The sequence below is a fragment of the Dermacentor variabilis genome, chromosome 10, assembly GCF_050947875.1.
Source record: "Dermacentor variabilis isolate Ectoservices chromosome 10, ASM5094787v1, whole genome shotgun sequence".
Classification (NCBI taxonomy): domain Eukaryota; kingdom Metazoa; phylum Arthropoda; class Arachnida; order Ixodida; family Ixodidae; genus Dermacentor; species Dermacentor variabilis.
Genome location: NC_134577.1, coordinates 98,321,867 through 98,342,085, shown reverse-complemented (window position 1 = coordinate 98,342,085; position 20,219 = coordinate 98,321,867). Strand labels below are relative to the sequence as shown.

General features: G+C 45.0%; 2 protein-coding genes across 7 annotated transcripts in view; both read left to right on the top strand.

The window, feature by feature from the left end:
* Positions 1-6,592, top strand: part of LOC142560842 (ATP-dependent RNA helicase DDX4-like) — a 109,037-nt gene extending 102,445 nt beyond the window's left edge. For all 6 annotated transcript variants that reach the window (XM_075673223.1, XM_075673224.1, XM_075673225.1 and 3 more), the window contains 2 exons: positions 3,362-3,436; positions 6,283-6,592. In XM_075673223.1, the coding sequence (XP_075529338.1) occupies positions 3,362-3,436; positions 6,283-6,393 (186 nt within the window). In that variant the 3' untranslated portion in view covers positions 6,394-6,592. The remainder of the gene's footprint in view (positions 1-3,361; positions 3,437-6,282) is intronic.
* A 7,659-nt stretch (positions 6,593-14,251) lies between these two features.
* Positions 14,252-20,219, top strand: part of LOC142560840 (uncharacterized) — a 42,642-nt gene continuing 36,674 nt past the window's right edge. The window contains exon 1 of the mRNA XM_075673221.1: positions 14,252-14,466. Coding sequence (XP_075529336.1) covers positions 14,367-14,466 — 100 coding nt within the window. The 5' untranslated portion in view covers positions 14,252-14,366. The remainder of the gene's footprint in view (positions 14,467-20,219) is intronic.

Genomic DNA, 20,219 nt, shown 5'->3' with positions numbered 1-20,219 from the left:
CTCTGGCTAAAGTTAGCTGGGACACCCTGTACATACTCTCAGAACTTCATTTCAGGTTGAAAAAATAAAATGAAGCTAGCGCCATTTCTTTCATCAGAGCACCACATTCACGAGGGCACTGCTAAACCTATGAGAGCTTTGCTCGCTTGCGAGCATACTTGCGCATTCAAGCAAGTTGATGCTGCAGGAACGGAGCTTAAATATGCATTCGCATCACCAAATAAAATTGCATGACATGGGCCGTAAACTTGTCAAATTGCACAAGGCATTGAAAACTCACAAGAGTGTCGCACAAAGCACCAAGACTACGGCAAAACACGCGTGTAATAAATACCGCCAACACGTGAACAGCCGCGGACAGTGCTTGTCCGCACCATGCTGACCGAGCAAAGTGCGACAGCAGCGCCACAAGATGCGAGGATTGGTGGTGTGTCCACGCAGTCACAGGAGTTTGAAAACTAAACCTAGTCTAGTAACGTTGGTACGGACAGCCTATGAATTCTCTTGAAGCAGCGGGGCTCCTTGCTTCTGCAGACTACAAGCAATGGCCTTTTCTGTGCCATCCATGTTAGCTGCCAACAATATTGTCACATGTCGTTGCTGTGTTTCCCCCCTGGCATTTCTGGCCTTTTAAGTCCAGAGTCTTTGATTGAAGCATCTCTTAGAATAAGGCAGTCTCATCCACATAGTGAATGTCCAAAGGCTTGTCGTCGTCCAGTACTTCTGTGTTGGTCAGCAGCCACAATGACATTGCCACAGGGTATACAGCTGCGGCGTCCCTGGAAATGACTTGGCCTCTGTGGCATGGCGAGCTTTGAAACTGCTCAACCAGCAGAGCATGCCTTAGTTATTGTGCCCCGAGCATGCACACCAAGTCCAGCGCCTTGTGCTAAAGCACTCTACCAGACAATGGCACTTTGTTTTCAGAAAAAACATGCAAACACCGCCATGTCTGTCCTGTAACGTTTGGGGTCTGGCATGATATAGATGGTAGCTGGACCATGCCATTGTCCAGCTTATCCACAATGAGGACATTGTTGAAGGGAAGGACTGCTTCTGATCAAGAACATGGAATATGGGATTTATATCTACATGAGAATGTTAGTTATTCAGTCTAACATGACTGAAAGCGGAATGGACCCTGAGGAGCCACCAACGGCTCCCTAAATACTGTCCTCTCTAGATCCCTAGGTGAGGGAAAACGGCTTTTCGACCAAACTGAGCGTCCAAAGTGTTTGTAGCCGGCCTGCCTTTGAGGGGAAGAGGTTATGCACTCACTTCCGCACAGGTTTCACTGACCACATCATGGTGAGAGGGTTCTCACAGACATGGGTTCTGCCTCGAGCAGGCGCCTCTTCATCCCAGTGTTGACCCTGCCGACAATGGCCGCCGTGTCTGTCCATGACTTCTAAGTTCCGTGCGACGGCCGCAAGACATCTCCCAGGATTTCCACCGCTTCTAACAAGCCTGACGGCGACGGCGAATCCACTAACAATACTTGGTCCACTGACAGCGTTTAGTCATAGCGGCGCCGAGGAGGTGTTGATGCGGCACATCATCACCCCTACAATAAGAGTCGACGCAACAGGTGGGGAAGGGTTTCACGGTCGCCTCTCGGAAGCTCGCCTTGTCCGCAGCTGCAGCTGGCTGGGAAAATTTTGTAGGTTAGTACCCTTGCAGGCCGTTCCAGACTGCAGTACCCTTGCAGTCTGGAAACGCCGCAGCCATCACCGTTTGGTTCTTCGCACTCGCACCATTTCTGAGCGCACCCAGAATGAAGGCCTTGTTTTTCAAAATGGTAGTCATTGAGCGGCCCGCAATTGCAAGTTTGTTGGCGATCTCCATTTTTTTCCAGCCCTTTTCAACCGGGAAGTAATTGCTGCCTTGTCCTGTTGCATCAAAGATTTCCTCTTTATGGCTGGAGGTCGGCCCCGCATTGCGCAAAGCAGATCGACTGGACTGATCACCACATGCGCTGCACACACGACCATGTGCAGATGTACGCAGAGCGTAAAGCGTCATCGGGGTTAACCAAGCCTTCACGTGTCAAATGGCGGTTTGGCTAGTCTGCGATGGTCAGCTTGCCACACAAGCATTCTGCTCCGCTTTAGCAAATGCTGCGGTGGCACACAAAATTATAAATGTGCCCTCTACGAGGTTGCCTCTGGTTCTTTTTTTAAATTGAATGCTAATGTTGCATTTTTGGTGCGGACACTGTGAAGTCTCTTGTTGCGAGGTGCAGCTGCTCCACTAATAGCTCCATTGCATTTTTGTAAACAATAATGGTGACAGCCACGCAAGTGCATTGTGGCGGTAGTTTGCACTACATTTGAGCAGTTTTTAGACACTTAGCATTACGTGCGTGGATTATTTGCGGACTGCTGTTCCAGAAAATTTCATTGAGGGGTTGCTGTAAGAAAAGTTTTTATGTTAAAAGATACAAGATGCATTGGCTCCTATGGTGGTTTTCTGGGAATTTGAACATTCCGTTGCCTCAGGATTTCGTTAACACGGTTTTCGACTGTATCTGGTATGCCATTGTGACATTGCAAATTTAGTTTTTTACCTGCTTGGGTTGCTTATAAAAGCTTGCTAGGGTGCTTTCTGTAATGCAATATAATTTTAAAATTTAAGACAATCCTTGCCTGTAGCATTTGCTGTTAAAATCCAGGTTGTGAGGAGTTTGTGTTCATATGCAATTATTTTGCTAAAAGAAATATTGGGTAAACCTAATATCTCTCCTTGTTCCTTTACTTTTGTCTAAATCGGTTAACCAAAACCACAATCTGTTGTACGAGGCATGCCATAGTGAGGGACTCCGTATTAATTTTGGCTGCCTTTTGTTCTTAGCGTGCACCTAAATCTAAGTATGTGATGGTTTGTGATCAATCCCACAATGTCAAGCTAGTTACAGAATGGCCACCGTGGGAAGGAAAGTGCAGTTGAGGACGACAGATAATTTAGTGGTGTGATGAAATAAAGAAATTTGCAGTCGTAAGATAGAATTGCTAGTGCAAGGCGAATTAAAAAACTCTGCGCCCTTCCACTATGAAGGATTACCAACGAAGCTGTGTATGTGTGCAAACTGCACATCCGCCGCGGGTGGGGCCGGCATTGTACTGTCTTCGGTATCGGCCCACGTATGGGGGAGTGCTTAACGCCTGCTTCACCTCCGCCGTGGGTCGGCCCCACATTGCACTATCTCCAGGATCGGCCCACATATGGGGAGTTTTTTGCTTAACACTCCAATAACACGAAAATTTCCTTGGACGGTAGAAGTATACAGCTTCACTGTAAAATAGGCTGACAAATTGACATGAAGCAGTGCAAGTGAAATGTGCTGATTGGTCATGTTTTTCAGAGTCAGCAAGAGGTTCCCGACTGGCTGCAGACCGAAGCAAAGTATGGGGGAGGAGGAGGAGGTGGAGGCGCCCCGGTGAGTGCTCTTCCTTTGACATTGTATCAGTGGCTAGGATGTGTAGAAAGCACTGTGTAAGACAAGTGTTCAGGTGCGTACAGTGCACTTTACTGTCCTGCGGTGTGCGCAAGGTCCAGTGACGTCCAAGGTCTGATGAATGTCCCTGGATAAAATGACTCGTTGTTATAGATCTGTAGTGCGAGAGGCAGTAGTGCTTTTCTGTGAGGAATGTGCACTGTTGGTGTGTTGTCCCATAACAAATTTAGCACTGCCACTCATTGGAAATGTGCATCTGCACAAAGGTTATGCTGCCAATGGAAGTTTATAAATGTGATGGGTGGGATGCTGTGCTAGCTCTGCTGGTGAGTCGACTAACCAAAAAGTGTTGCATCTCAAATGAGTTGCATTACAGCTATCACTATGCCATAGTTCACAGCTATACGAACTGACATGTTATCTTGAGCCAATTGACCTTCAGGGAGTGCTAGACAGACAAGCAGCCACTCAGTTGACATCTTGTGGCAGCATTCTCAGCCGCAATGCATTATGAGATTCATTATGTAAAAAATACCTTTGTGTTTGTTCAGGCTATTATTGGCGAGGAACATTTTGCTCTTCATGTGTGAGAATGAGATTCAACTGCGTACATCCTTGGTGTGATGGAGTGTTTTTTTTTTTTTTTTTTTTACAAAATTTATCAGACAATATGCATAGGAAAGTTCAAAAAAATAATCTTGTGCTCATTTCTGCATTCAAAAAATAGACCAATAGCTTTATTGCACAGAATGGGCCTTTGTGAACACGCGGGTGTGAAAATCTTGGCGAACTTGTGTGTAATTAATTTGGGGATCACCATTAGAGGCTGTCAATAACTGGAAAACTATAATAGATAGCACAAAGCTAATTTCAGTTATATCAACATAACAAATCACACCTGCGTGCCAAATTTCACCAATTTATTGCAGGGTGTCTACCAACTGGGAAAACAGGGAATTCTCAGGGATTTTGACTAGTCTGGAAAAACTCTGGGAATTCGTGCCTCTATCAGGGAAAATTAGCTGTAATTTTATTGAAAGGATTGAAAGTTGCGGTAATGCTGGCTGGAGTAAGACAGGAATTGTAATGAATAGTCTTTGACGCCCTGTTTTCAGCTGGCAGAGTTGCCAGTGTACAGTCAACGACAGATTTTTTGGACGCCCAATAATTTGGACGGCTTCGCGGTGCCACCATGTACCCCATAGAGTTAATGTATTAGAATGTTTGAAATTTCGGACACAAGAGCCCTTTGCCGTTTGATTTTCCGGACTCCTTGCCATGACCGCGGGTCCAAAACGGCATTAATCAAAGCCACCACCGCTGCCGTTTTGATTACCTCGCCGCCTCGAACCGGCGCTCTCGCCCGCAGATCCGCTTTAGCCACCACTGCAGCAACGCTAGACCTAGCGGCTTCGTAGTTCACTATGAAGCATCTTGCCGTTGGGTGCCATGTTTTTCATTGAAATAATTCGCTGCTGTCAGCAAGTGCACGGACTCCGCCTTTGTGGTCCTCGCAATTGGCTTAGAAGCTTGGAAAGCATGGTGCGTTGCTAATGCCAGTTTCTGAAGGTCAGCTTCGCCTCTTTACAGAAATATTACTTGGTAAAGCATGCGAAAAAGTATTGCAGAGAAGCATAACAAGTGTGAGAATGGGCTTTTGCCACGGGACACAGTGTATTCCTTAATTATACACTCGTGCACCCGGTATCTCCTGTCACAGAACGAGTACCAACAGGCCTTCAGAGCGTTTTCGAATGTGCCTGTGGTGGTTTGAGCCTTCACGGGCAGTAAATGACATGCATTTATTTTTTCCAACTGGGCGATATTTCGGGCGTTTTCACAGCCCATAGGGAGTCCGAAAAATCGGACTATGCAACTGTCAAAGAAGATGATGGGGCGAACGAGTGGCGGAAGGAGGACAATAACAGAAAGGACCTACGCATTGAGAAATGAACGGGAAAGGAAGCATGCTGCCGCCGTTTTGAAGGAGCTTTAGCTCAAGAAACAGTGTTGGCTGATGCCGAGATGCAGGTGTCCCTCATCCAAGCCAAAATCAACTCTCTAAAGCAGTGAGACGCAACACTGAGGCGTCACGCTCGGGCTGAGAGTATTCAGGACAGTTGAGGTTCATGAGCTGTTGAGAGATTCCCAATTGTGACAAAGTTCGGTCCTCATACCACTAAGCTTGCTATCAGTTGATAAAAATAGCTCATGTTCAAAAATATTTGCTTCTGTATGCATCTTGCTTTCATTCGTATTTGAGAATTTCCGACTCGATTTGCAATTTTATTTGAAGATATTTTACCTGCTGTGCATTTTACTAACCCCTCCCTTCTATTCTCTTCTTGAATAACATAAACAAAACCCCTTCGTATTAAAACTGGATTAAGTCGTTTTTAAGTTTTTCATATGCTTACTAGTGAGTGACAGCATCGGGCAACATGGTTTCAGCCCGTCTTGACATAAAACATAGTTCTGCGTTGTCACTCGGTGAATTTCGCAAAGGTACTTGGGGAATTTGGCAATGTCAACTTGGTAGACACCCTGTATTACCATAAATAAATGTTTTCATTGCCATGACCCCCCTTAAACAAGCCCATTGTGTATTTAAAAATCAGTCTTAACACATAGTTTGTCCTCAAAACTGGTTCAGCATGTCTCATTGCCGCGGTTGAGTGTATTACGTTACGAGAACCAAAAGTTCTAACATAAAAACGTGGCCCAAGATGAGATGGCTGGCTTTTGGTTGTGCAGCCCTGCCTCAGACGCAGTTCGTTAAGTCTTGTGGGCTGCTTGTAAGTCGATGTTACGTAAACCCCTCTCTGCAGAGCTACGGCGGTGGCGGAGGAGGAGGCGGTGGTGGCGGCGGCGAGATGTGGGGAGGAGGAGGATCGGCCTTTGCATCCCAGGCAGCCGCCGAAGAGGAGGAGTGGGCCTGAACACTCGCAAGCCTCCAATGGGGCCAGCCTCCGTGTGCTGTGTTTGTGTGCGTGTGTGCGGATTCATTTTCTTTGTTTGTGGACATACGGCACCTGCTGGAAGAAGTGCAGGTTTCTTGTGTACATATTTCACCGAGTTGGGTGTTCATTGAGATTTTACCACTTGTTCAGTTCAAATAAAGATGCTTTCCACCTTGTTCGTGTACCACTATTACATTACTTGGTCAACCTGCCTGGAATTCCAAGATTGTCTGCAGCTTTCCTGAAACTGTTGTTTAGCTGTGGTAGTGACGAAGCATTTTATTTCACTAAGAGACGTCTGTTGTTTAAATGTGTGGAGTGAAACATCCACCTACTAAAAGTAGTAAATAACTAAGAAGCGGCAGCGTGGGCTTTCCGTACCGCGCTAAAGGCACGGCGCCGGTGTAAAGGCTGAAGAACATTTGATCCACGCGTCAACATTTAAGTTCAAAGCAAAAATACGCTTAGCTGAACAGTTTGAGTTTCATTTAAATTGCAAAGCGCACCGTATGTGGTACATAAACGGCAAAGCATGGTAAATTTCAAGCTAATTCGTGATAGCTTCGTGAAAGATGCCGGATCACGCTTCCCGGCAACTGCAGGTTATGGAACTGTACTGTTTACCGGGAAACGCTGGCGGCAAGCGCCATGCACGAAGGCGAGCTTTCTGGCAGAAACGCCTGCGTAAGCAGATGCTGAAGGTGCACAGCCGCGCCGGGAAAATTTTTAGGTCTCAATTGTAGGTTTTTTTCGCACTATTAAAAGTGCGAAAGTTTGAGATTTCAGTTAAGACGTGCGCTGTTAATATTGTTTCACGACATTTGCAGGCTGTCATTATCAATGAGGAATTTTGAGAATGTAAGCCACGGTATGGGCAACTTGAGTGATGAGTGTGGCAGTATAACGCGCATATATAGCAGATTTATTTATCAATACTGTAGGTCTTTGGAGCGGGCTTACATCATCATAGGCATGTAATAAGATAAAAGTTCTCAAAAAGAACAGGAAAACATGAGGTAGATCAGAACACTCTTCAACAAGTGCATCAATATTACATTACCTACATGGTTATGCTTCGCGTGCACGAGAACAGAATCTAGCATTATGAATTGTATGCTATACATGAGAAAAATGTACACACGAAAATAATACAACACTACAAGATACTTTCTGGCGTTTCACAACAGGAAAAGTAGTTATACAGGGTCCATTAGCTGCTCCACTAGAGAACAAAACTGATCTAAATTTGGATTATTTACAGCTTCGCTTGGTAGCGCATTCCAAGAGCGAGGGAAGTAGGAAAAACTTATTGCAATGCGTATTAAATGGCCAGACTCACTTATCGTGGTTTGTCCTACTAGACCGACGGCCAGGCGGATGAATAGTCTTTTTCAGATTTTGACGTGTCCGTTAAAGAGGAGATAAAAAAAACTGCATTGATGCAGCATGACACAGCAGGAAAGAGTTGCCAAATACGCTTGATTGCGCATGTCCGTTACACTGTCGTGCCAAGAATACTTTGAATAGATAAACCTAAGAGCCCTATTCTGTAATCTTTCAAGTTTATCGTGAAGGTACTTTTGATGAGGGTCCCACACTATGCTTCCGAATTCTAAAATAGGTCTGACCAGAGTTTTATAGGCAGTTAATTTTACGGCCTGAGGTGCTTTACTCCGTCTTCTGCGTAGAAACCCTAATTGCTTGAATGCCTTGGCGCACGTTTCGGTGATGTGCTTATCCCATTTTAAGTCTTGCGAGAATGTGACACCCAAGTATTTTACTTTGTCGACTTGTGTAATATTCAAGCCTTTAATAAGATTGTACGTAAATGATAAAGGTCGTTTTTTCTTGGTTAGGCTGATGAACGCTGTTTTAGAGATATTTATTTCCATCCCCCACGTATTGCACCATTGGGCAATGTTTTGCAAAGAAGAATTAAGCTTTAGTTGGTCGTCAGTACTACGAATTGCAGTATAAATGACACAATCACCTGCGAAAAGTCTCAATGTTACACCAGGTTCTGCACAAAAAGAGATGTCATTAACGTATATAAGAAACAATGTTGGCTCTAAACAGACCCTTGGGGTACACCGGACAAAACGCTTAGGCAGTCAGAATCTACATTGTTTAAACTTGCATACTGGGTACAATTTGTAAGGTAAGCCGAAATCCATCTTATTACTTTGCTATTAATGCCAATCGATTCGAGCTTGGCTATTAATTTAGAATGAGGTACGCGATCGAATGCTTTCGCAAAGTCTGTGAGGATTGCGTCAGCTTGAAGTTTAGAATCAATTATGCCAGCAAAGTCGTGAGTTATCTCCGCGAGTTGCGTTACCGAGGACAGCCCTCTACGGAAGCCATGCTGTTTTAGGTACAGTATATTCTTAGACTCTATATAGGTAGTCCATGATGGCTTTGTTGAGGATATGCTCCATCAATTTGCAACAACTAGTTAGTGATATGGGTCGATACGTTTGCCCAGGAAGTTTGTTACCACTTTTATGAATTGGGGTTATTCTAGCGCAAAGCCAGTCTGTCGGAACTGCACCATTTTTAAGTGAAAGCGTAAATATTTTATGTAAGAAGGGGGTAAGTTGTTATGCATAACGCTTAAGAAACGCATTTGGGATTTTATCTGGGCCCGGGGATCTTTTAACATCTAGTTGTAGAAGCAGGTTCAAGATACCTCGTTCGGTTATCTTGATTTCCGGCATAGCCGAGTTGCGTTGAACAAGCGGTACTTGGACTGGGCATGCTTGGGTGAATACGGACTGGAAAAAAATTGAATGAGTTAACTATTGTGTGCGTATTTTCAGTAATGATGCTGTTGATCTCCATCTTACGGATTGGACTGTCCGGCTTAGCAAGGTAACGCCAACATTTTTTCGGTTGCTTTGTCATGAAATCTGTTAAAGTGTGTGAAAAAAGTTTTTTCTTGCTTGCTGTAACAAGCTTTTAAATTCGTGGTAATATTTAGTTATTACTGTTGGATCGCATTTACGCTACCGGATTCTTTTCAGCCTCCGTTTCATATGAATAATTTCTCGCGTTATCCAAGGATTTCTTCGCCTTGTCCTCTTACATTTCATAGGAATATAAGTTTTTTCACAGTGAAAAATTGCCGCTTTCAATTTTAGCCATAAGTTCTCGACATCATCAGAAGGTTCAGCATAAAAATCATCTAAGTTCATTTCCAGGTAATCAATAATGCTTTCATCGTTTGCTCTGCAATAATCTCTAATAACTATATGTGAATTTTCAGTGTTACTTTTTTCCAGGCTAAGATTAGGAAAATGAATTAGGATCAATTTATGGTCAGATATTCCATCTTCCACCTTAACTTCAGTGTCTACTGTGCAGGAAATCAAAGCAAGGTCTAAAATATTAGAAACAAGCCCTTGGACGCGTGTCGGTTGCATTACGCGTTGGGATAAAGAAAAACTTAACATGGTATCAAAAAGTCGTTCGCAGCTGTTTACTTCCCTATTGCTGGCGGTCAGGTTATCCCAGTCAATTCCTGCCAAGTTGAAGTCGCCAACAAGTACTAGCTTTGTCCGATCTTGCATTTTCTCGAGGAGGTAATTGTGTAATTCTGTAAGGTAAGTTTCAGGTGCCCCAGGCTGTCTGTATACTCCACCTATTAGTAGAGGTGTGGTTTGAAATGGGGGGGGGGGGGGTGACTGTGCACCAGAGACTCGTGGTTAGGTATACCTTGTTCCTCTTGGAACTTTATACCATTATTTATAGCGTGCGGGGTTCTCGCACCCATGCTCTTGGCACAAAGGAACAACACAGTAGTACGAACAATCACAAGGGCATTTATTGCACCTTTCATAGATCAATGCCTGCTAGCCGAGTTGCTATCCACAAAACATGCCGATGGACGTGCGACAAATCTAGAAGTCCGACTCACCGCGAGCGAATATGTTCGCCCCATGCTGGATCCCAACGCCTGGTCGTTCGCGCGTACGGTCACGCGAACGGTGGCGTGTTCAAAGGCGGCCACGCGAGACGGTCTCGCAGAAGCATCGATCGGCGCACGCGCGGCACGTCCGTACTGCTTGCTGTCCCGAACCCAAAGGAGCAAGCGCCTTGTCTTTCGGCGCCCAATTAACCCCGCCTGTCGGCGGCGTTAGCAACGCAACAATCGCGCCATCTCTCGTACTGCGCCTCAACCACTCCGACCGCCGTGGGCGCCAGGCCACGCCGCGAAGCCGGATTACAGGAGACGCGCTATGCGGAAAAATATCAGGGGACGCGCGAGAGTCGCGCATCCCCACAAGCGATGGCCACTCCTCCTCCACGGCTATCACGATCTCTGCGAATTAGGCTATAGTCTTCTGCAATTATTTCTGAGTCGTGGATAGAGGGATGAAGCCACGTCTCAGTAATCACTAAAACGTCAGGTTCGTAAGCCAATAAAATTCCTCTAGTTTATCTGTTTTGTTCACTATGCTTCGAGCGTTGAAACACAATAAAGAAAACGACGGTGTTCTTTCTTGGCATCATGCATTTGAACTATTACCCTCGCGACCAGTCATCTCAGAACGCGCTTGTTTAAGAGGTATGCTTTTTTCCACGTGCTTATCCCATGCGTACAGCGTGTCATTTATTTTCAGCTTATCGAAAAGAAGCAAGACACAGCAAGAGAGCACATACAGAAACTACGGAACGAGTTGTAACCTACACGATACCTCTCGTGGACCTTTATTTCCGGGTTGCGAAGAAAGCCCGCGAAATATGAAAACAGCCACTTGACTGAACACTTGCGCTGTGTCTTGCTGCTCTCAAGTGTGCGTTAGGTTACTGTAGTTAGGTGAACGAGGTTGGGTCCGTCGGATGGCGGCGCACATGCATGCTGCTTAAAACCCCTCAATCTCCAAAAATAGCGCCAACCATTCCTCCTCCGCTCGACAGTGGCGCCGCCTATGCGGGGCCTGTGTAGCAGACGACGGCTAAAGCTACCGAAGAAAATGGCAGAAAATTCGTTCGAGTCCTGCGGAGCACTTTTTGAGGCGAAGTTTTGCTTCATCAGTCGGTAACTGGCCTTAATAATGTGTTGGAATTGCGCAAAAAAAAAATGTGGAGTAAAAGGTCGTTATTTAAGGCGTAAAGCGCCCGCTCGTTGGGAGTTCGTGTTGCTGAAATACGACGCACGCACACGGTGTGCTCAAACGCGTGCGTAATTACCTCAGTTTAAGGTTCTGCTGCGCGAAAGTATGTGTGTGTGGTTTCGTAGGTTCATTTACGTACCTACAGGATAGTTCGGCCGGCGCGTGAGATTCCGGCTGTCTGGGGCCAGCAACGCCTAACAACAGGGCCGCTTCGCGCATTTGTAGATGTGTAGCCTGTGTAGCTCACGCACGGGTTGTGGCGGCCATGAGCAACGTTTGCAGACGTTGGCAGTATTTATAATTTGAACAACGTACCGGCACATGGAAACGTTTTTATTTATGTATTACAGTACAAGTGGTTGGGATTTGATAGGAAGAACGAACTTGATGGGACAACTGGACAGAGGTTGCGAAAATAATTGCGTGCCTCCAATGGACGGGACACTGGCGTCTTTGCATATCGCCCCCATCGAAATGCGGCCGCGATTTCATCACGCGACCTGCCGCGATCAATCGGTCTGCGTACTTTCGTCGCACCTGGCCAGCAATGGCGGTCGGAGCGCGCTGGAAAAAAAAATACTAAAGCGCGACGCGTGTTTCCACGTGACACAAGTTGGCCAATGGGGCAGCGGAGGAGGTTGCGGTGGCAGGAGGTGTGGAGGAGGAAACACCGGGGTGAGGGAGGTGGCGGAAAGATCTTAAATATGCCTTTTGGAAAATTGAGGGGTTTTAAGGCTGCTTGCTGGTCGAACGCTGCCCAGGAGATAACGCCCTGCCACTTCCCCGTCGACAGTCGCGATGCAGCAGAACTTTTACTACAGTGTACTTGTACCAAACGCGCGCTTGAGAGCAGCACGATACCACTGCATAAGCGCCCCGTCACGTGGCTTTTATTTAATATTTCGCGGGCTTTCTTTGCAACCAGGAAAAAAAGGACCACAAACCTGCGTATCATACTTGAGGTCCTAAGCCGATAATTCAAAAGTTGGGCAATTAAACTTAATGAGTTAGTTATGGGGGGGAAAGGCGAATACTATGCCTTCGGTTCAATTCGCTTCCTACGCGCCTTTCATTTTTAAAACCTTGGCTCCATGTTACGTGGTACACCCTGTGTAGCACCATTTTTCCTGAAGTTGACCTTGCAAGCTAGAGGACCGCGGACGACGCACCGTCGGGCAAACTGACTCATTTAATTGGCGGGGCGAAAATAGAATTGTCTTGCTTGTCCTTGGAGCACGCTGCGCTAGACGCGACTCGATTAGTTTTCCGGAGCAGAGCTTTCGGAGTCTGGGTGCGGTCTAGGTGACGATGCGCTGAGCCATCCATAAAATGCCTCGCTGCAGTCGGTTAAATCGTCACACGCGAATGTGCTTATAGGCGCCACTAAATACTCCACGCATATATCTAGCCAGTTGGATGTGTGTGTGGAATGGCGCGACCGGTTCCCTCTATAGCAGTCAGTGTTGTGTGGGCGGGGCCGTTGCATTCGGAGATAAGGAATGCTCTAGTGCGCATAAAATCTGTGTATTATATGTACACCGCTTTGAAATACATCGACAATTTAGGCGTAGGTCTTTAACTAGCGAGAGGAAGCACAGGAACATAATGACTTCTGAAGTTAGAAAGACGCAATGGTCTTTTTTCGATCTCATGTTTTAGTACATATAAACACAACTTTAAATTGTTTGCTTAAACCCAGACATTAAGATATGCAAAATCGTATGGTACGTTGCCCTGGTGGGTTGCAGCATCATATCATCGCGTTATTCAAAATGCACCATGCAGGGTGCTTTTCGGGTTTTTGTCTGTTGTGACACTTCGGTGTCATAACAGCGTGTCAGTTAACTTTCTCGAAACACGACTACAAGACGATCGGTGGCGTTTACATGAACTCGACAGAGGCGGGTCGAGTCGGGTTGTACCATCCCGACCCTTTTGCAGCGCGCATGTACTTATAAACGCGGACTCGGGCGGGCCAGCAATTGAGGGAACACTGTGATGTCGCGAATTATGCGCAGGCAGTGGGATTAGTAGTGTCGGGACAAGGCAAAGACAAGGATTGTACAGTACATCCTCATCTTAATGATAAGAGCCGTGAAATCAATTAACATGCCTGAATTAAAATAGCTGTTGCCGGAAGCCCAGTTCGAACGCGTTTGTGTCTCGGCTCAACGCTACGTCATAGAATACTTATTCTATGAACCAACGTGCCGTACAGACTCGTTATAAACGCCGTCAGGTTGTGCTCGGTCAACCCAATTTCTAATTCGATCGGCTCGCGTCGGGTTCATCTTAACGTAGCCATGATGAAACCACTTTCGTACAGATCGTACCCTTTATAAATAATGTAATCGGTTCCGGTGCGGCTGTCATGTGTATTTGAATAGGGACATCGATCGAGCTAAAGTTTTCTCCTAAAGCCATAACCAAGATCTGGTGCTCGGAGTTCCCAAATTTTTGGTAGAAATCACGGTTACGAATATATAATCTTTGTTGCAAATATTTTCTTTAAGCAGACGACGAACCCTTTGCATAGAGGCGCGCATGCTCAAGAAAGGCAACTGCCCACCTGTACATAAAAACAATATTTAACAAATTTTAGGATTTTAACTGAACTAATGTAATACAAGTGAAAGAAAATAAGCCATTTATCGTATGGTACAGCTGCGTTAAATATTCGTTACAAGCCAGATTGCGTGCGCTTCTATGCAGCCCGTCTGGCAACGCGGACTGTCTTTTACAGACGAGAGTTTTTCTTCTCATGCGTGCGGTTGTATCAGCGTCGTTTCCCAAAGGTGGAGATGTTTATGTTTGTGTTTGGGCGAAGCGGCGACAATGCTTCCTTCGTGCGGCTTCTTTAATAAACTGCCGTGTCCTTTCTTCGCGTCGGGACTCTGCGAGCGGCCTCACTGCCACTTCAGCCATGAGAAAAAGGGTGAGCTCCCTTTGGTGCTGGCTGAAGGCTCCTGCGCGACGTCCTTTGATTTCGCTCGAAAACGCCGCTGCGGCCTCGAGATGTCCCCTAAACATCACCAGCGCGTTTGCCAATGCACTTAGTTTGGGTGCCGATCTCCCGCAGATGTGTTCTCAGCAGCCGTCGTCTCTGGTCGAGCGTAGAAAACAGCGGCTTCAAATGCATTTTGAAATACACGCGCAGAGGCATTGCGGCGTGCGAACGCATGATCAACGAACTCGCCGAAGCCATTTTTTTGCTCGCTTTGTAAACAATTGTTATAGACCAGCGGTGCCGTCTCGGACCAGAAGTGAACCCGAACTCGGGAATCACTTTCGGCTCATAGCGCCGCTCATAAAGTCGTTGCGAAAGGGGCGAAGTCAGCGTACAAAAACACTTGGCATGTGATGAAACATTTGCAAGGCGGATGTCGTTTATCGGCCCCCAACAGTTAGACTAGCACAAGCGAGAGACACCTATGCGGCGACCATTCAATGTATGGGCGTGCGGAGACCTGCCGTCACGTTCTCGGCAACCCCGGTTGTGTTTTTCTGGGGTCCACATATCGTCATCGTGAACGCTAATGGATGCGATCTGAAGGAACAACTGTTTGTAATTGGACGGGCCGTTTACAAGCGCTAGCTTGTGTAAATTGCTATTCACGGCTCATGTTGAAAACATGTCCGAACATGTATGTTGCGCGGCCGCCTAAGGAGAGCCCCACATTGAGAACCCTACTAGCGGCTCCTGAGTTATCTTGTAAGGTTCGGAATGTGTTCATTGCACAGAGTGGCCACGGTGATGCGCACAGTGTTTCAATCTGAAAGGCTAAATAATTTTACACTTCTGAACTTTCTGAAGCTTTTCCACCAGGTACTCTAAACATGCATCACTGTGCGTATCTTGTTCTATGATTCTGTGCAGAAGTGCAGATGATGCCTTCTGCAACTCTAACTGGTACATTATATTGCGATGAAGACAGTATTGTCCTGTATTTGTTTTCAAACACATGATAGATAATGTCTAGTATCCAGTTTACCATGTATCTGTGTACGTTTACAAATACCCACAAATGCAAAACCATTTTCAAACACACAATATGTACATCTGTATACAAATCCTTTGGGAATGGCACTCAGGTTTGTTCTAGCTTATCGAAAACCTAATGACAGCACTAAACATTTGAAACTTTAGGGTGTGAAAAACACATAATGGCATACATACAACAAACATTTCACTACAGGACCATCTGCTTGTGTTTCTCTCCCCCTTCCCTCCCTCCCACCAAGAAAAAAAAATGGTTAAGCAGTTACATTAATCTCTGGCCAGATGCGTCCCTTGCACACCCACAGTATGTGCCATAAGTCCTGTTCAGCGTCATATCCTGAGCACTCATTTAATTCTATCTGCTTCAGTGCGCTGCCAAACACAAAGTCGCAGGTTCGACTACCTTCTGCCGCAACTGTATTCTAAAAATGTTCATGGGGGAGCTGTGAGTGCATCTGATTGCCCTGTCATACAGTCACATTCGATCGCGATCGAGCCTAGCCCAGATTAAAATTCTTGACCTTGATTTGCTCCCTCCTGCAGCTTGTGCAAAGGAACCAGTCGTGATCGAGAAATTAGACCCTGATCTGGCTCAGTCGCAATCAAAGTGTACCATGTGACACCCTTAGTAACAAACCCTTGTGTAGAAAATTAATCCAGACCACTCCTTGTAGGATCTCTCATAGCCTCGGTACTGCTTTGGAACATCGGACTATATCAGTTTTTCGAAATAATTAAACCAAATCACATTTGCTTCTCATGGCTGCAGCTTGCATGGTGGCTGTGTACTTTCTGTTCAACTCATGTTACAGTAGCGGGGTCTGTCAAATGACCATACCGACCATTTCTTCCGAGTTGTTTGTAAGGTTTACACATTCAGCATCGTTTTACAATTTTACGAAAGGAGTGTCAAGTTTTACAAAAGTTGAGCTGAACTTGAGTTTGTCAACTTACAAAGTCGTACGCCTTTGTTGGACATATTGAACAAACCAAGGTGTGACATACAATAAATAGGCACTAGAAGGAAGCGTCTGAGATGTGGATGGATTTCTGACGTCTCACAGGATAGCAGTGATAATGTGGCAGTGTTGTATATTTACCAAAGTAATGCTGAATGCTTGCAGACATTTAGTAGCATAAAGAAATACACCCGGATGGAGTTTCACTTGGCAGTGTCCGACAGCAGCTCTGGATGTCTTTTGGTGATGAAAGAACACTGGAGGGGTACGCGGTTCAAGCAAGTTTATTCAGAGAAGTTCCTAAAAGCAAGCAAAATTATCAACAGCAAAATAGCCAAAAGAGTTACCGTAATCTAAAAAAAAAAACTTGGGTGTCACTTGTCTGTTTCTGCTGTACTTAGTTTGCTGCTGCATGTGCCTGGCATGCAAAGGTAAGTAAATTCCCCTAGAGGTGTATTCTCAAAGTAAATTTTAAGAAGAAATTAATAGCATTCCCACCTCCTTCGTTCTGGTATTGTGTTCATGGGATTTTTAAGAACTTTAATGTTCACAGGTCGGCAGATATGTTATGGTAACGCATGCACATGTCATCACCACATCGAGCCCTTACACCTAGGCAAATTGCGCCAGACTCTGTAGTTACTGCCGGTGCACAAAGTCTGCAAAAGCGGCGCATGCCATCTGCGCAAACGAAAACTCACACTAGAGCCATCTTCGAATAAAGTTTGAAAGTTTGCTCCAGTTCTTGTTCTGCGTGGCTTCAGCACTTGGTGCTGAGCACAAGAGGCAATGTCATCAACACCCAGAGTGCTCCAAAGTATGTCTGCATGTGGCCTTGTCAAAATGTCATTCATTGCATTCAAGGCATAAGAACACAAGAGCTAGAAATTAGGGGAGCCCCACTGCATTTCAGTGTTCCTACTTTTTCTTCGTCAGCTGGCTGTACTTCTCTGGTTTTTTTTTTCCTGAGCCTTGGCAGTTCTTTCCTTGAAGCTGTGTTGCAAATCCTTGTACAGTTGTTGTACAGTGTGCTAAGCTTCTCCATCATTTGTCTTAGTGTGGATTAAAATTCTTGGGTTTTGCATGCCAAAACCACAATCTGATTATGAGGCACGCCATAGAGGGGGACCCTAGATCAATTTTGACCACCCGTGGTTCTTTAGCATGCACCTAAGTACGTGACCGTTCTTGCATTTCGACCCCATCAAAATGCTGCTGCCGAGGCCGGGATGGAACCCGCAACGCCATAGTGGCTGGGCTGCTGTGGTAGGTCATAGTGTGGTTTACACCCGTGATAGACTTCCCAGGCCTGAATTAGAGATGTTGCATGAGAACCACATGGAACTAATTTTTGATAAGGCTTTGACCAAGGTCAGGGTGCACATTTTATACTGCACAATAAACATCCGGCTATGATAAACAAATGGGTTATGTGGTTTCATCGTCATCTTCATCATTCAACTGAATGAATTTCGTAGATCACTTTGTACCTCAACTGCTTCAGAAAATTTGAATTCCAGTTCCCTATACTACACTTTAAAGGACTTGTCCTCTAATTTTAAATCCATATGCTTCATAAAAGTGTAAGTTGAAAAAAGCCTTTTTGTACTTCCTGCGCTTTAATATAAACCACTTGTGAGGAGCGTTCTGATGGATGCTGTTAGAAAGTCTGTCCGTAAATTGTATTACATCTTATGGAATACTGAAACGTCCAAGACAGGCTTCTGTGGCAGCTCTGGTGGCACCATGCTGTGGCATTTTCTTCAGCCACAGCCGCATTTTCTTCAGAACATGGTCCTTGCAGTTGTGTTGTTTATTGTAGTTCACGTCAATTTCACATGATGGTGCCACCTGCACGTCTGCGCAGGTCTGACTTTCCACCATTGTGGTAGTCCATAAACCATGATATGTTTGCATACGGGCTGTAACTATATTACAGTAGGTGCTGCCAGAGTTGCATGATGTTTTGCTTAGCCTTAGCTTCATTACCCTCTTGGCTGACATTGCCCATGAAAGAAGTGTATGAGAAAACGCTTGTCTGCGTGGTATTTGGTACACTGATCTTTTACTGATGAAAGTGGCTGTTGTTGAAGCGTTGCATGTCAAGGCCTAAGCACCACACGCGGACTACTCCGTTCCAGTGTATACAAATGCAGGCCATCAGGTTTGTTTTGAATAGAGCTGTCAATCGGCGTACTTACTCAAGAGGACCAATCTGTCTTCTCTCTTTTCATGTCTATAAACAAATAGGAGCTTTCTCTTGTGGCAGAAGGCTGTATTAGTAGCTTATACAACACAGTCTGCACTTAAATTTTAAATTGCTTTAGTATCCAATAAGCCCACTGCAGGGCAGAGGTACCTCCATTGACATATATAGAGAAGAGCCTTTAATCCTTCGCAGGCAGTGGAAGTACACTTCCCACCTGCTACATGTGTGTAGCAAGGCTGTGGGAACCATTATTTACACCACATGACTGTGTCGCTATCTCAGAGACACTTTTCAAATAAAAAAAAAATGCAGTGGTACTTAGAAGCATGGAAGCTTGACTAAGTTTGTATGGCTGCATGTTACAAAACAATGGAGTGCATACATTAAAAGAACAATTGTATTTCACTCGTGTTTGTGATATACTTGAATACGGTTGCATCTATTAGGATACATACATCGCCGATCCCACGGATAAGCTTTAAGAAGTGCAAAATAAGGCAGTCAGGTTTAAATTTAATAACTATAGCAGGAAATTAAGTGGGACAGGAAGTAAAAATAGATTATCGTGACAAGCATTAAAAGACCGCAGACAAATTCTTCGATCGAAGTTTTTTCTCAAGGTATGTTATTTTAATATAGCAATTCACGGAGAAAAGTACATTAAATTGCCATATTATATCTCGAAGAGACACGGCCATGCATTGAAAGTCCGTGAGTTTTCTTTTACGGTTGTCATCTTTTGATATTCTTTTTTTGTGCGATCTACGAGAGAATAGAATGCTTTTTCGCCTGATATTGCTAGTATTGAAGAGAATGATGATTTTACCTTACTTTAATATCTGATATTATTAGTTTGTATTTCTTTTTGTTACATACCTTCCTGCTGTAATGCCCACTAGGGTGAAGCAGGTATGTTACAAAGAAAGAAAGAAAGAAAGAAAGAAATCGTTGTACAGCACGAAACAATGAGGACATGAGGTAAAGAAAGGACAGGACAAGGGCTTCTTTTGCGCTGTGTAGCAGTAACGTGCAGTGGTGCTTTCTGTTGCCCCGAAAATTTATATACAGTGCCTCCCACGTGTTGAGCTGATCTCTGTGATAACGTTTGCTTGATCATCTTACATGAATTGCTGTTGCAGAATGTGCATAAAAGCTTTTAAAAAAATGTCTTGCCATTGAAAAAGCAATTTATTTGGAATTTCCTGCGCTGGTGAGTATGTTTTGTTGTGAAAATGATTACAGCGCTGCTGCATATGGTGCAGCAGAGATATGTGGACACAGTATATTTGCTGGGGCAGAGCCGTGTCACTTGGTGCTGACTTCTGCTTCAAGTAGAATGATGGAACGTGAAGTACAGTTCCTAATATGGCTTTTTTGTCTTGATTTCTGAGCCTCGGGAAGACAAATAAATTGTTCTGTATTTTTTGCAAGTATACGAAAAACAAATCCCTTTCTTTTTTTTCTTCCGTGCAGCTATTGGACAGGGAGAAGAGTACTTGCCACCAGAGTACTTCTGCAAA